Source organism: Chlamydotis macqueenii, chromosome 1 (genome assembly GCF_036417535.1).
Source record: "Chlamydotis macqueenii isolate bChlMac1 chromosome 1, bChlMac1.mat, whole genome shotgun sequence".
Taxonomy (NCBI): Eukaryota; Metazoa; Chordata; class Aves; order Otidiformes; family Otididae; genus Chlamydotis; species Chlamydotis macqueenii.
The window spans coordinates 101364800-101381675 of NC_141556.1; the positions used below are offsets into that span (position 1 = coordinate 101364800).

The window sequence follows — 16876 nt, forward strand, 5'->3', positions numbered from 1 at the left end:
CATCAGGAAATTACAAGTGGTGAATACACTATCTGCTTTCTGTTTCAGGGAGAAATGAAAATAAAATGAGACAAACCTCCCCTCTGAGAAGTCCCTCCCTCTGCTGATGATGCATTTCTGCTAGCGAAGGGGATGCGCTCACATTACGTAGCATGGTTTTTCATGACAGAGAGTCAGTACCAATGCCAGCTTTCTCCACATCTTCCAAAAGACATCTCTTCTTATCAGAGTAACTGCATGAAGTCTCAGTTTAACTTGATTAGGTGGGACTGCTGCTGTCCTTGCAGCCTCCTGGGTCCAAAGTGGAGAAAGCAGCCTTCTCTTTGCCTCTGTGGAGTTCATTAGTAAGATGTCCTAACATCAACAGTCCAGTCTAGAAAGGCCCTTATATAGTAAGGGTATGTCAGCCACCTCACACTAGTCTTAAGGCTGGATTTATGGCAAGTTTTTCTTTTCTTTGTGCCATGGTATGTAGGCTCTCAGGAGTGCCTGGCCTGGGCTTGCTAAGCACACCCTGGTATGATTAGCAAAACCAGCAAATATCACTGTGAAAGTGAGATCTTGAGTCTCTCTTTTAGTAATGACAATATTTGGCAATTGCCTAGTGCCTACATGTTCCCAACGCTGCATGGGCCAACTCATTAGAGCAGCATTACCTCAAACCTTCACGGTTAGGAGCCTCTGCTGAGAGGGCAATGTACGGGCTTGCGCACTGTAATGCATCTATAGCTGCTGCTACATACCCCACAGAATCCGTCCCGAGGGAAGCCAGGGTTTTATCTGTCAGGAGAGCCATCAGACCACCAGGCAGGCTCCCATGCTCCCCTCTCCCCAGGGAACCTTAAATTCTTTGCTATGTGTTGGCACAGCTTTAACAGGCAGGCTGGCAAGCGCTCGCCCTAGCCCTGTCCTAAACTTCGGATTAAAAATCATCTCTTGCTAGACAGACCAAAGAGTTCAAAGCCCACACCCCCTGAGAACTGAACGGAGCCCTGGCTCTTCGCTTCTTGAGCAAGTGTCGTATCACGTCTGTCAAAGGCTGCCAAGAGTGGTTTGATCAAGCGCCATCCTTACCAAAAGAGGCAGGGAACTGCAGCACCTGGTCTTTGCCGGGCAGCGTGCCTGTGCCGGAGCAGCACGTATGCAACCTCAGCCTGTCCCCTATGGAGACAGGAGCTGCTCTTGGCTCTGCTGTGCCCTGTGCAGGATAAGGCATCTGACTGTTCAGCCATAACTTGCTGCTCAGGGAAGGAGATGGCAGACCAACTAAAACATAAATGAGATATTTGGTGTGCATGTATACTGATTTAGGAGTCCTTGACCAAGGTGATTGCAGAAACCTCCAGCAACATGAGTGTCATAATTTCCTTTTCTGTGAGAAGAGCTTTTTCTGAGGATCCTGATCCTGTTTGCTTGTGTTCACTGTGCTCAGAGTGTTCTCCTGGGGAAAGGAGTGGAGAGATGAGGATGTGGGGCAGGGGGAATGTAACAGGGAAATGCCTAATTTCTAATGCCAGATTGGTCTGGGCAGCTGATCACTCATGGACAGGTTGGGGGTGCAGCCCCAGGCTTGTGCAGAAGCAGCATCCCAGGTACTGGTTGAATTTCACTGTGAAGCAGGCAGATGCCTAGTGAAGCGAAGGAGCCAGCCGAGTTAGGCAATGGTCAAAAGGGGTTTTCCCAGGCTGAAGATGTGGATTACAGTGTTTCAGTTCTGCATTAGTCCTGTAGTTGATCTAGGACACAAAAATTTGCCCTCAGCTACTCAAAATCCTGGACAGAATTTTAGTCTGAGGCTTACCAAGTTTCATCTTGACAGTTAGTCCTCCGTGGCACACTGGTTCTCCACAACACACGTGTCTGAGGATGGCTCTGCTGCCATGCAGAGCTGCCTAGGGAAACCTGCAGTAAGGGATCTGAGTCCCACAGTCACAGAGCGTTGCACAACTTCTCATGATGGCATCAAACTGGATGCATTCGTTTGTTGCCCTGCTCACACCAAAGGGATCATTAGCCTGGTCACATCTCTGCATGAACATGCACCCAGACTGGTATCTGCATTTCACCTCTGTATCCGTAAGAAGTAGCCATCTGGATTTTGTGTGGTACAGGGTACTTTGAGCACATATTAAGTTAAATGCCCAGTTGCCACAAAACTCTTCCTAAGCAAGTCCTAAGGAAATCCAGCACCCATGAAGGACTGATTCCCTCCAAGTGAACTCATTCTATTGGGATTTCAGACTGGTTTCTAAAGATTTTTTTAAATTTTATAATATCCAGCATTATTATAAGAGTGTCTTAAAGATGCTTCTCTAATGAGACAACATCCATGAGTCCACATCTCGGTCACATGCATCCTCTGTTTGTTCAGCTCACCCTTCGTGCCTGCAGCTGCAGGGCCGTGCCCTAACAATTGTCCACGCACAGTAACCTGCACAGGCTCAGCAAGCAGTCAGATGACGGTTTCCCTGCACTGCTGACCACTAAGTCAACAGCGTAAGAGGAAGGAGAAGCTCAAGGACGTTGAAAGCAGTCATCACAGAACAACTGAAATGAGATTTACTGCCAGAAGACAGAATATTCAAGAGGAAAGGCCCAAATGGCACTCGAAGGGCAAAGCGGCTCCTATTGCAGTGAGAAGATGAATGGGATGGGAGGCAGGAAGATGAAATAAAAGGCTGTTAAGTACCAGTAAAACCTGAGATTACAGGGGAGAGAAGCTGTGCCACATACAGTAAGAAGAGATGATGATGATCGAGATCACTAGGTTTTTAAGATATATGACAACATTTGCTTGCAGACAGTGAAGAGGAAAGGGTAGGAGGGCTAGGTGGAGACGTAAAAATCTACATTGCCAGCCAAGCCAGTTGCCTACAAATGTGGCAACCGGCTTGGCTGTGAGAGCAGGAAAACGGATAAGCCTCCAATTGATTAAAGGAGAAATGGCCTCAGCCCTTCCTGTAAAAGGGCCATGCAGATGTAACTGCCTCACTACAAGCCCAACACAGCTGCTTGCAGGCAGGCCAAGCAGCCAACATGGAAATAATTTCAGGCAGCAGGAAAAGGCTGGTGGATAAAGTTGATATTTGGCTGGATGCGGTCATACCCAGCCACACAAATGGAGAAGCAACGAAAAGCACAGAGGCTGTGCCCCCACAAGCAGTACAGCAGCCTTTATCTGGAGCAGCTCCTTGCCAGAGGGGTTCTCCTGCCACCTGAAACAGTGCAACTTCAAAAACTCATCTGTGCTGGGTTTTAAGACCAGACATACCACACGAGGTTCTCCCTTTTGAGTCTTTGTGGTGCGCTAGTGCCTCCATTCAAGACTGACTCTGCCATGGTCGGGGCAAGACATGCCTTTTTAGAGGAGGCTGAGATATTTCAGATTCTACAACTTCGAGGAAAAAAAAATAATACAGCAAGGTATAATACAGTTGATGGTTTAATGGTTTACTATCTGGCTACTGTAGGTGCTCATGTATTTCAAACCACCTAACTACTGCCTGGTGGCACCCTGCACACTCCAAACTGGAACTGAGCCATCAGTAACTTTAAGCTCTGAGATACAAAGACACAATTAGTTTAACAAAGATCTCTGCAATTACTAAGTTTGACTACACTATAAGACTAGATTAGTGTCTCCTCCCTATATGAAGTCCTGGGAACTCAAGTGTCCTGCTATTTCCTCCAAGTTAATATGTCTGTTTTTAAAATACTGGCTGTATTTATCTGGAACAAACAGTTTCAAAAAATTGCTCTTCATTTTTTTCCTCATTATAATGAGTATTTGGCCTTAGAAGAACAATGTTGATGGTGCAGAGCTCTTCCTTTGCTCCAAGTGAACACCAGTGACACATCTGCAGCCTTTTCCCATGAAGTTTACAATAACTGTAAGTGTTTTTAGGGAAGTACTTTGTGCCTCTAAAACATGAGTGCTGCCAGTGAGCCAGAATCCTCCAGCAGATACACTAAGCGTTCCCATTACATCCCATTATGGGATGCTGAAAACAAGGTCCTTTACTCTGAAATGCCCTGTCAAACACAGCCCTCAGCTCCGCTCTCAAAGAAGGTCACAATGAAGGAGGCTCACGGGCAGCAGGATTTCAGTACCATCTAAGAGCCAATGCACCACTTTCCTAAGTAGCTGAAGATCCTCACTCTCTTTCAAGCAGCACCACTTTTCGTTTCTCCAAACTTAATCCTCATTAGATGAACACCTACAGAGCTTTCAGTTTAGTTCAGGACAAACTCTGTTTTTTTTCTGGTGTGTCAGGCAGGATATAGTCCTGTCATTAACTCCTTCTCTCCATCTGATGGGAGCCCTTTAGCAACAAATGCTGCTTGGAAACGTGGTTGATACAACCAGACATGAGCTACTGCCAATACCTAAAATACAGGTAATTATGTGAAATGTATGTGGGCTGTTTCTCAGAAATTACCCTTTGAATAGGTAAGTCACTGGGGTTGTGTTGTTTTAGGAATCCATAGACACTCCAGATGCGGAACAGCTCCTCCAGGGCCAAGGGCTGATAAACACTCTACACTGGTAGAGTGATGCTGATGTCTTAATCTACAGCTGACAACAGCTGTTACCAAGACGGCGGTCTGGCTGGACTGCTGGGCTGGAGTGTATTGCTTCCCATGTGTCTTGTACAGCCGGTAACTGGGATTTGTCCTTGAGATACTCACACCGCTAACAAATGCCTCCATGGGTGGAGGGGTGAAATGGTAGTACAGAAGAAGAACAGTGGTGGCCACTGTGAGAGGTGGCTGCTTACCTAATGTGCCATCTGCACCAGCAGCTTGTCCAGAGCTCTGTTCCTGGCCAGGGTTTTCCCCAGCATCCTTCTCAGCTTCCCAATGTTTCCCTCTCAGACGTCTGTTTTTCTTAATGGTCTGGGAACTGTACACAGCCTGTCAACTTTCCCCAAATTAATCGTGTGTATTTCCAGGCCTTGTTCTAGGGAGCTCTCACTGCTCTAGAAGGACGAGAGGTGAGCTAATGGAGGAGCAAAACCTCCTAGGCTGCCCACAGGGAGAGGGCAAGTAATGCAGTCTGTGGGGCAAGTACATACGATCTCACCTGAGCCATCTCCATGACTAAGGCACAGAGAAGAGCAATGGCCAGGAAGGCTGGGCAAGCGTGCATACTATTTGAGAGTGGGGAATGAAGTGCATGAACCATGGTTACCATCTGACACAGGCCTCTGTGACAAGCAGCTTTCCGTTGGTTAAAAATATGCCTTGCAGAAAATAATTATTTTAAACCATCCAAACCATAGTGTTGCTTTAAGCAACTTGAATAGCCCTGTAGCTGAAGACATGATGTGAGGCTGCACTCTGCTCTCACCTGCACACAGGGGGTTGCTTTGTAGTAAGAAACTGTTCAGCCCAATGAGTTTCCTTTTAACTGCTCCTCAGTTTAGCTTCTCCCTTGCTTGTCTCATGTGAGGCAAAAAAAAAAAGCCCTGCTCTTAGCAGAGGTCTGAAATAAGATAAACTTCAAAAGGAAGAAGCTCAGATGCAAGATGCTTCAGGTGGGACAAGGAAGGGACCACTCTTGCACTGACAGAATGGTTAAAGAGGATGAACTTTAAGCAAGTACATGTGCAGTCTGCATTAACTACCTAATCTGAAACTATTTAGAACATCAAATTAGAAACTGAAATCACCAAACTGTCAAAGGAGGGATGCAGAGAGTGTAAGGGGCAGAGATAATTCAAAATACAGCTAAATGCTTTAAGTAGACTCTGATATCTCCCCGTTTAAACTCAACACTAGAGACAGTCTAGTTGTAGCAGCACAGGGATTTAACTCCTCTTCATTTATCCTGCTGGGAACAGAAAATCAGAAGGGTAAATGAGCCTACACAGAGCTCCCAACTGCTGCAGCTTCCAGGACACATCAGTTAGGACTGTGCTATCTTTGTAACACATTGCTGTTAAATTAGGTCTACACTGGATCCAGGCAGGCCAGAGAAGGAGGTTCGTATTTATCTGAGCCAGGAATTTAGTCAAAAGAGATACGCAGATATGGAGCGGAGGAAAGTGATAGTAAGCACACAGCTAGCAGCTAGCTTGAGGTGTGAATGCTGTAAGATATATCCAGAGAGGTAGCTGGACCATGCAGGGCTCAGCGGCTCTGAGGACCCAGGTCTGCGAGGCTGCCTTCTCAGCAGCTGCCCTCCATTCGGCTCCATCCGGAGCCTCCAGTTTGCGAGACCCCTGAAAACCAGGCCCTACACTGGGCAAACGAATCCAGGCAGCTGTAATTTGCAGTTACGTTTGAAAACACCTGTCGGAATTTTCAGCCCAGTCTGGATCAGCTCTCATGATGCATTAGGAATTTATTGATTTCAACAGGTAAATAATTCTACTATATACCCTATGGAAAACGCACAGAAGTAATTATTGAGCTGCAGCTTAGCCTTTGACATGGACTTCCTCTGTGATCAGAGAAAGATAATTATCTCTCTTTCTGAGTTAACCTGATTATAAAATTCTCCCAACAACCCTGTAAAGGAGAAACCCAGTATTTGCAAGAGCTTTGCAGTACCCTACCTACTTCAGTGCTCTATTTCTTTTTCCTGATGGCTGATTTAAACCCTTAGATGTTCTTCCTGCCACAAGAAGGGGGACTAAGTTCCTTCAGCCTCAGGCACGGTTTCTCCAGGTTAAAGCTGAGCCACCGGAGCCAGGTGCACAGGAAGCACGGGCTCAGTGCCCATATGCCACTTGCTCAGTGAGTAAATCGGCACTAGGAAGCTCTGGCCAGCACGTCACTGAATTCATGGACCTTAAAATGAAAAGTGTTGAGAAGAAAAATTATATTCAACTTAAAAGAGAACTATCCAGCAATTTTTGAGTTGCAGAGCAGAGGCAGAAGAAATGAAGTATGACATTTTCATTACTTGATAGCTTTTCTTTCCCACAGGCCACCAAAAGAGATGGCTTCCAGCTTTGGCCTTTGAGAATCTACAGACTAAACTGGTGCCAGCTACAGAGGCTCAAAGAGCTGCTACAGATGACGCAGGCTTCAGTTTGCTGGATCAGAGTGTGAAGCTGCTGCAGGAGATGGACCCTGAAGGACTGAGCCTTGAGCATCAACACTTCAGAGTAAAGCCCTGCAGGGCCTGGCACAGAGAGCATCGCTGGTGGGTCACCCACATCAGGAGCTTGAGGTCTGAACTGGAGCAGTGTGAGATGCCACTGCCAAGGGCAGGAGACTAGGGTGGAGGGCAGAGTCAAGGAAAGTGAGTCCTGTGCTGAGGACATCCAAAGAACAGGAGGAGAAAGGCTGAGATTAAATCCCTGGGTGGCTGTGGGCAAAGGCTTCTTGAGCTGTACAGAGCAGGACTTGGTATTACATGAGATTAGAAGTCCTGATAGGAGTGGAAAAGGCAGCTTTGCATTGAGCTGGGAGAGGAACGAGAAGGTGCTCAGATTGTTTCCTTTCTGTATGGCTGACCTGTCTGACTTCATGGCTCCTGTGACCTCATGGTCCAGTGTATTCAGCAACCCATCCCTTTTCTTCCACTCTGTCCCCTTTGCAGACACCTGCTGTCTGGAGGACCGGTGTGCATGCCTGTACTTGTTCGCATGGGCAGCCCCTCTGTCTCTAACTGGGAATGAATACCTTGAAACTGGGAATGAAAACACCGGGTTTTCATGGAGGGACAGCATTGGCAACTCTGTGCACCTCGTAAAGACTAAGTAGGAAACCAAATTACACTGTGGACGTTTCACAAGTTAAACACAGGCTAGCTGCAAGGCCCAAGGGGTGAAATTCCTTGGAAACCTGGCACGCGAGCTCAAGTGTGTGTATATGAAAAGGGAGGGAAGGAATAAAGGGGACCTGTTTAATCTGAACTTACTTCAGGGGAACATGGCACTCAGCAGAAAGGTATTTCAAGATGACTGACTTGAATAACTCATGATTGCCATCACAGAATACAGTTTCAAAGGATAACGAAACCCATTCTTAAAATAGGAAGAGAGAATACAAAGAAAAATGGTTTTGTGTTTTACACAGGCAATAAAAAAAGCAGTTCTCTGTCTTACTGCATAGCCACACTGACTTGTTTAATGCCATTCTTCTGAGTCAGCCTTCCCTCTCCTTTGCATTTTTCTGTCTTTCTCTGAACAACACGTTGTTGGTCTGCGTCCTTCAGATACCGAGGCTTTCAAAACTGCACGTGTTAATTCTCTGGGCTTGAAAAACTGCGATCTGTGCAAGCAATATATTTCTTGCCTTAAGAAGTAGTACGTTGCTTGGTTCAGTGCTAGAGCATGAGGGAAAGGTGTTATATTTTGTGAAGTACTTCAAGATGTTCCGAAAAGCACCACTGCGTGCCGTAGCTACTAGCCTGTACAAAGGTACAGTTTGAGCTGTGGCCCAATCATGCTGAGAGTATGCATTTGAGAAGCACGAGATTAACAGTGGCTTTGTTGAAGCTGGCAGACGTAAATCAATATCCTTTGCAGATTGGCCGGTAGTCATCCACACTGACCAAAATACTGCATGCATCTTGTTACAAAGGGTAAACAGGTTTATTTGCATAAGGACGCTTGCATGCAAAAACCAGCTTGCTGCCTGTTGGGTGGGTTTTGAGCTCTTTTTGAATTTGATGCTGAAGAACAGAAGAAAAAAGGGCATGCATCTATACCAGCTGCCAGTCTGGCAAGTGAGGTCTGGGTCTTTGCTTGGAGAAGACTTACAGAAACACCTTTTAGTAAGTGATGTGCTCATATCTGACAATTTGTTCTAATGTCTTTTTTTCTTTCTAACAAGTGAAAACTTCATTTGGCACTAATGGGGCAGATAAGTCTTATCCTTGTCAGTACATTACCAGGACCCATAAGCTGGCAATAAGATATCCATAAAGATATGCCTTAGACTTGATGTGAATGTAAAAAGTGTTTTTGGCATAAGACTCATAGCTGGATACACTGTGGCTTGGATTAAGTGAGACTTAAATCTGTGCCTATGCGAGACTCTGAAAGAATAAAGTGCCCCATGCTTCTGACAGTAACTAGGTGTGAGCAACCGTGCAGTGAGTGTTAAATAATACCTTCTCCTTACACAAGAGATCTCCTGCCTCTAGACCAAACTCATTCTTACGTATGCTGTGTGGCAAGCTGCCAAAGGCATATGATTGTCTGTAAGTCCCCAAGGCAAGCTGTGTCTCTGCGGTATGTAGCACCTGCAGGTAGCAAGAAGGCTTCACTGGTAAAATAGGTAAATCCTCCAAAGAGGTTCTCTTGCTGCTGGGTACAGCTGCCATCTCAGATCCCAAACTCAGGCTGCAGAGTTGGTATTTTAGGAAAAAGAGCGTCCACCTCTCTACAACTGTTAACCAACCACGTGGAAACAGAAAGGAGAACCACCCCTAGTTTGTATGGGCTTGGTCATTTCCATGACGAAAACCAGTAGAGTTTCCTAGCAGCACCTATCGATAAAGCAATGTTGATCTTTTCCCCTGTTCTTCAGATAAGCAGATCCTGGGAATGTATGAGAGAAGCTATGCATAATATGCTGTTCAACAATAACATGTCCTGCCAGTTAGGCTATGGAGTACGAGAAAGGTTTTTCCAAACTGCTATCACCATGAACTGGGATACTCAGATGCCCAAAGGTTAAAATGAGGAGTGAGGGAGAGGAGGGGTTCAGAAGAATCATCCCTTCTCCAGAATCATCCCTTCTCCAGTGACACAGAAGAAGCTTTGATTCTGCAAAGCGTTTACTCTGGGGTCTCCGCTAGGTACAAGAAAGGGTCACAGCACAGCCCAGGGGGGTTGAGTTTGTTCCTTTCTGTCCTTCAAGAGAGAGGCCTCATCCAGTCGCTGGGATGTAGAAGTCTGGCAAAACTGATCCTTTCCAGGATCCTCTGCTGCAGACATGCTACTTACTGTCAGGCAGGTCCTAAATCTTCCCAGACCTGAGAGGAGTAAAATGGGGTCATATGGTACCTCTCCTATTTAAATATAAGAGTATTTAAATACTCTTCCCTTTATCCACACAGACACGCTGCGTGATTGTGTCATTTTGATGAGTTTGGGAGGAAACATTAAAAACAAGTGTATTGTTCCGTCAAGCAAAAAGTAAAAAGCAAAAAGAGGAGGGGAAAAGGAATGGTTTAACTTTTGGAGTGAAAGCCAAGCAGCAGAGCTTCCTGAGAAAGGGAAATTGTTTCCTGGCAGAGCTGACCATGGCGTAATACCTGTACTTAATCTTAGCTCCACAGCTGCAAGGATGGGCAGAAGCCTCTCTCAGTCCAGCTCACCTCTGCGTGGCTTTCTGTCCTGCTGCTCTGAGGACTACCGAGGTTACCAATTTCAGCCCTCCCAGCTGCACTGTACCAAGTACCATTTCCTCTGTCCCCTCCACTTTAGTCCTCTTGGGTGACAGGTCACATATCCTCCATGCAACTTTCCTAGGGACAAGGTAAGTGTCCGTGCTGAAAGCAAGCTGCCCTGTATTTTGGGCAAGGGCATCATTTCTCATGGCTCTGGGAAGGACACAGCAGTTGGGACGCTAGATGTGGAAATGTGCTCAGTCACAATGTCTGGCTGACCACAGCACAAAGGAAGCAACAGTTTCTGACCTCGCCTCTTGAGGGAGGGGACATGTTTGAACCCCAGGAGGTTTCTGCAAGCTCCCAGGGAGGCGGGGCGCAGAGGGCTCAGAGGAATTTTCTCCATGCTACTCTTCTGCTTGCTAGAGGAATGGAGCAGGACATTGTGATATAGGGAGAGCACAGGGCCTAGGGCTGGAGCCATGTCCAGTCGGTTGCCCAGAAGGAAAGTGGCAAAGTGAGCAGAGAACTTCTCTCAGCTCTGGAGAAGCCTTCCCTCTGTTGAACCAGTGTAGCAACAGGCCAAATGAAGACCTAGCAGCAGCTAGTTGCAGAAAAGAGACATGGGAATGGAGATGTCAAAGAAATAAATTAAATCTGTTGGTAGGCGCAGAGAAGAGGGGAGCCTTCCCAAATTAACCTGATTGCTGCACCTTCACAGCTTAGGGAACCCATCGCACCATAGGGAGCCACCAAAGTGAAACTCAGTGTTGGATTGCTTCCCCTCCCTGGGCGAGCAAAGTTCAAATGTCTCCATGCTCCCAAGCTCCTACAGAGAGGCTGGGAAGAGGAATGCCATGACTGCTGTTGAATACAGGCTGAAGAAAGCCAAAAGCACTTTCAGTGGGTGCCTTAACTCACAACATCTGCAGCAAGGTTTGGTACAGCCATGGGAATTAGACAGCTTGGAGCAACTCTGAAGGTGTAAACTAACAAACCAACACAGTAATTTCCGATCCTTTTCATACCATGAGTGCAAAGAAGGTTTTGTGGCTGCATTTTTACAAGTGGCTTAGCTTTCATCAGTGCTAGCTTTACACATTTTTGATATGAACTCCTGATGTTAACAATCTGTGATCTAAGATTCAGTATTTCAAGTTCCCTTCATCAGTTGTAACACTGAAAAGATAACTGATTCTCAAATCCATCTTGCATCAAGAAGCTGGTCTTCACAAAAAAATCCGAAACTCTTGAAGATCAGCAGACTCACAAAATTACATGAACTGCAAGAATGGGGTTTTGATGCCTTTTCCTCTGTCTTCGGGATCTTAAATGGTTACAGTTACTGCTTTCCATGTGGCACGTTCCTGATAGTAGAATGGCTAAGACTGTCAGTGCTAGCCCCTAAGGAGCAGCAAAACCACACTAACCACTCTAAGAAAGTGATCCCAACTATCCTGCTTTTGTATTTTTTTTTTTTTCAAAAATAGGGTCTTCCTGCCAGAGACGTGATGGAAATCAGCTGGCGAGGTCAGCCCTCTGCCCTTTTTTCCCTACTGCTGGCAATCCTTGTGTTGTCCCACTAGAGCAAAGAGCTTGCCAGTTATGCCAGCAGGAAAGCACAGAGCAGCTCTGCCTGCCACGAATGAAGCAAATGGGGAAATGACAGAACTTCTCGTTCCTGTTGCACAGGATCATTAAATCTGTTTTTAAAGCAAAAGATTGTAGTGAGTCTCTGGATCCCGCTCATGCTGCCTGTGAAAAGCTCTCAGGAAGAAACAGAGCAGAGAATTGGCAGGTGAGAACTCAAGTCTTTGCTCTTGGCTCTATTTTGTTCTAACATCCTCTTACTTTTGGGACATTAACCACCTTTTTGGAAGGTTGGGGGAGGAAGGGAAGACCAAGTGCACTACTTAAAAAATGTCGTGGGAGTTGAGACTTTTAAAAATAAAATTGGATGCGGCAATCTACAGATGATCAGAAAACAACGTAACATGGGGAAAGAGCGGGAAACAGAGGTAAAGGGACAGAATCAGGAGCAGGAAACTCTTAGATTAAATACTTCAGAGAAGCTTCCTGGCCGTAAGACCTGCTGCATGTGTCACACGTGTCTCCCAGAAGGAAATGGCAGGTCCGTCCCTTGCCACTCTGAAACACCGCTGCAGCAGAAAATAGAAAATACTCGAGGGGTGCAGTCCTCTGTGTGTAGAGAGGAGAGGGGGTGGTGGAGCGTGTCCTGGACATGACAAAATATCTGCTTCAGCCCTAAGTTAGTCTTTGCTCCGTATGTGGTTTCCTGGGCACAGCAGTTAAATTAAGAGCTCAACTCCTCCTCCCCTCTGAGACATCAAAGGATAGTATATAATGAAAAATAATAAAACAAGCATTAACAGTTAGTGACCCAGGCTTTGTCAAACCTAAAAACCTTTATAAAGCTACACATTTGTCATGCCGCATGTAGTCTGTGCTTAGTTGGTCTGATCACTGCTTGGTCGTTTTCCACACCAAAATCTGTTTAGACAGTCTGTTGAGGACATTTATTGTCATGAACATGCCTGATCTTTACCCTTGCCTGTAGGGCAGGCCAGCAGAAGATAACAAGGACTGCGATGTTAGCACCTGGGCGTTATCAGAACTGCCCAGCTGAGCTATGTGCTGGAAATCTTCAAAGTAAAATTGTAGTGGTGCCTCAAGCACACTGTTCCCTGGCTTTGTTGCATGTTCCCTGCTGTTGGTGCTTCACCAACGCAGAAAAAGCTTCTCTGGGAAGATTAATATAAAGTGTTTAGTAAGATCTGTGTTTAGCTCAGAGAAATACCAAAAGTCCTCTTTCATCATTTGAGGTTTTGCCAATGTTGTAATTGCCTTTCTATCTCCTGTGCCCCTCCTAAAAGTATTTTTTTTTCCTCTGCCACTTAAAAAATGGTTTGAAAAGCTAGCAAATCCAGTCTGACATGACTGAAGCAAGCTCCATCGCTCCCACTTCATATAACTGGGAAAAGGGGCAAGGGGAGGTGAACTGCCTTGCCCAAGAGGGTGCTACACAGGAGAGGGCTTGGACTTCAACACCAGGGAAGCCTGACTCCTGCTTCTACACCCCTGTCCACCAGCTGTGTGTCCACCCAGAGACAAGAGTTCCCACCCTCCTGAAGCACGGGACATGCAGTATGGAGAAAAAGGCAGAGGAAACCCTCCGGGGATGTGCTACTCAATTTACCTCACCTGAACCAAAATGCTCTATTGATAATGAAAGTGAGATCGCCCAATCCACGTGCAACAGGGGAGACACAGCGCTTAGGGTCCAAATCACAGCTGCTGCTGCATGGGTTAGGCAGGAATCAACCCCAAGGAGCCTGCTAATCCTGTGCACTTTGCTCAGTTCTCAGTTTTTACTAAATTTTAAAAACCTCCTTCCAAAATGATATTTTAAAAAATGTAATTATCTTTCCCACCTCAGAGACTAAAAACATAAGCAGCAGTCCTTCCTTGTTCCCCTTTCACAGATGTAACTTCTCCCCATGCTGTCCCCCTACTTTCCAAATCTGGAAAGATTCTGAGGTGCAAGGCAGGGGCTGGGGTGGAAGGGAGAGACATTTATCTGAACCTCCGCAAAAAGATATTTTGAGCCGCCTTTAGTGAGAAATTGCTCTGCAAGGTGGAGCCAGTGCAGATCGAGGAGCCAGTCACAAGCTTAGTGGAAATAAAAAGTTTTCTTTACCTCCATGTCCTGCAAGAGAGAGGTGTCCTCGGGGCAATCTTGCTTCCCCACCCCTTTCCCTCTGATCTGTGGGAAAACTTCAGCCGAGGCAGAGGGAAATCGCGCCGCTGTGGAGGGTACGTATCATCCACGCTCCCGCTCAGCTTGAGGACTGACAGAGCCCAGGCAGCGGCCCTGCACTACGAACAAGGAAGAAGGGCGGGTGGGTGAGGGGAAGGGAGGGAGGGGAGAGCAGGGGGAGGCAAGGCAATCAGGGTTTAAATTTAGACACAAATCCAAACAGATACTGTCCTTCCCGGACTGCTGGGCTCATGAGACAACAAGCAGCAAACTCTGCTGCTGTGCCCAAACTTGGGGACACCACATGTGCATGTTGTCCCTTCCTTTCTTTCTCCCCTTCGTATTTTCTGTCATCTCTTTTTTTTGTTTTTTTTCCTCCTCTGCCCCGTTTTGCCTTTATTTCTCTCTGTTTCTTGCAGTTGTTCCCTGGCTGTCTCTGACTGGATCTCTCCCCTATCCACACTTCCCTGTCCAAGTCCGCAGGGTCCCTTCTGTGCCGTTTGTTTGTGAGGAGAATCTTTTTTCCCTCTAAACTGCAGCTTCCCTTTTCCTTTACACTTTAATGTAATTTCAGTCAGCAGTGGACAGACTTTAGAGTGCTTGGAGGGGCAGAAGAGGAGCAGAGAGCGGGTGATTATTGTGTTTGAACGGAATTTAAGGCTTCAGTGTCCTGGTGCAGGGCTGGGACTCCCAGGGATGACAATAATCTCAGCGGTACTGCCGTGCTGCCGGGTGATTCCCCAGTGAGAGATAGGGGCTCCACTGCGACGGGTGCTGCACAAATGTGGGCACAAGCAGAGGGACCCCATGCTAGCTGTAAAGCAGGACTAGCTCTCTCCACCCTGAACTTGTGTCTCACACTACCAGGTTAGAAGGTGCGCGATGTTCTCTCCCTCCACAAGGAAAGACAGACTCGTGCACTGAAAATGAGATGTTTCCATGGTGGTAGAAAAAAATCAGATGGGAAAAAAACAAGCCTCAGGAATGTTTTGGTACAGTTTTCCTTTCCATTCAGATCACAGTGTTGTAAACTAGACATCTCTTTTAGCAACTGTTTGCATATGCTCCTTCTCAAGAATTTCAGTCCCCACCTCTTGAGAGCAGGGTGGTGTAGAGGAATTTGGAAACACTCCCTTTGTCTTCTGCTGACTTCCTTGCCTTGCATGCAGCTGCAAAGTGACACAATGTCATGTTGTCATTTTGGGATGATACCTTGGGGGCAGAAGAGGGTTAAAGCATCTTTTCTGAAAGGGATGCATACTTTTGCTTTGCAGTGTTTCACAAGTCCCTGCTGGCTATGGAGGAAAACACTCCAGAATGAATTTAAATGTGACCGTCATGATATCCCAGATTATTGTTACCAATAAATCGTCTTGACATAGTTGTTCTTACAGTATAGTTAACTGTTGCTGTACTGTATGCATGTAGGACTCCTGTGGAATTAGCGGATTTAAATAATGATCTCTTTATCCCCCAATATACAACGGCTACTCAGTCCTTAGCCGAAAAAATTATAGGCTGAGTAGCTGCAATCTGGAGATTGGGCAAGAGGACTAATTAATCTTCTGTTGCTGGAACACTGGATTAGTTGAAACTCTCTACTGTAAGCAACCAGAAAATGCTGCAACTATAAGAAAATCGATTAAAATCCAAAAGAAATATAAAAATGAAACTCCATCTTGATTGGAAATCCTATTGATGTCTTAATGTCCTGGCAATGGTACATTAGGAGAGGGGATAGGAACTGAACTGATGAGAAGCAGAGTGAGGTGGGGAGGGCAGGATGCTTCGGCTGCGCAGGCTTTGCCTGCTGTCGGGACAGAAGGAGGGTTTCACGCTCGGGGATTTCACTGTGGGCATCGGTCACAATGGTCGTTTTCAAGATGACTGCCATGTAACAGTCTGTCAAAACAACATACCTCCAGTGGTTGCTTCATGCCACTCAGGGTCTATTTCAGTATTTTCTTTCTGCTTTCAGGGGTTGTACGCTGCAGAGGAAACTCTTTGCTTAGGTCTACAGAAAAGGAAACTGCTAGGCAGAGATAGTATCACTTTACCTGTACTAATAAAGCAAAGGTAGTTGCAGCTGCCTCACCACAATTCTTCACTCTGTTTATTTTTGCTCCAAGTATCTTGCCACGGGGCAAATCTTTTCTGCCAGCAGGATTCCCAAATGCCATTGCTCTGAGCATTGTACACAGTACTCAGTTTATTAGTGCTAAATCTTTCTGCCTGAATAAGCAAGGAGAGAACACACAGAAATAGGATGTATGTTTTTCTCTAGACAGGAAGACATGAGGTGTGGATTTGCTTGAGACTTTCTTGTTACTGGACTGAAAAACACTAGAAAATCTGAGACAAACAACCCACATGCTTTAACTGCAAGAACTTTGTAACAAACATTATTAAGGGAGGTTATACCGAGGAACTGGGTGTTTTACATGATGCATATGTGCAAGTATGAATGTGAGATATTTTAGAGTATGACTCTGCATCTCCGTGTGTATCTGTTTACAGACCTTCTTGGGATATAGCAGTGTCTATGAGACTAACTTATTCGTAAACACAAGGAAAAGTTTCTACATCTGTTCTACTCAGGAGGAAAAAATCCAGTCATCACAAGTGCCATTAAAACAGACTCTAGGGGGAAATGTAATCTGAGTGAGAAAATGTTGTGTGTTTGGACCTCTGGATTTCGCAGCTTCCCAGCTGATTCTTTTCAAGACATGTCAGGCCAAAACAGCAAGTTCACTCCAGGCCAAATGACTGGTGCTCCTGCTACAGGCAGCATGTGGGGGAGAGGT

At 46.0% G+C, this 16876-nt stretch overlaps 1 protein-coding gene across 1 annotated transcript in view; it reads right to left on the bottom strand.

Moving 5' to 3' along the window:
- Positions 1-14171, bottom strand: part of RCSD1 (RCSD domain containing 1) — a 33878-nt gene extending 19707 nt beyond the window's left edge. Inside the window, exon 1 of the mRNA XM_010117260.2 lies at positions 14013-14171. Within this exon, the coding sequence (XP_010115562.2) occupies positions 14013-14018 (6 nt within the window). The 5' untranslated portion in view covers positions 14019-14171. The remainder of the gene's footprint in view (positions 1-14012) is intronic.
- Between the last annotated feature and the right edge of the window lie 2705 nt (positions 14172-16876).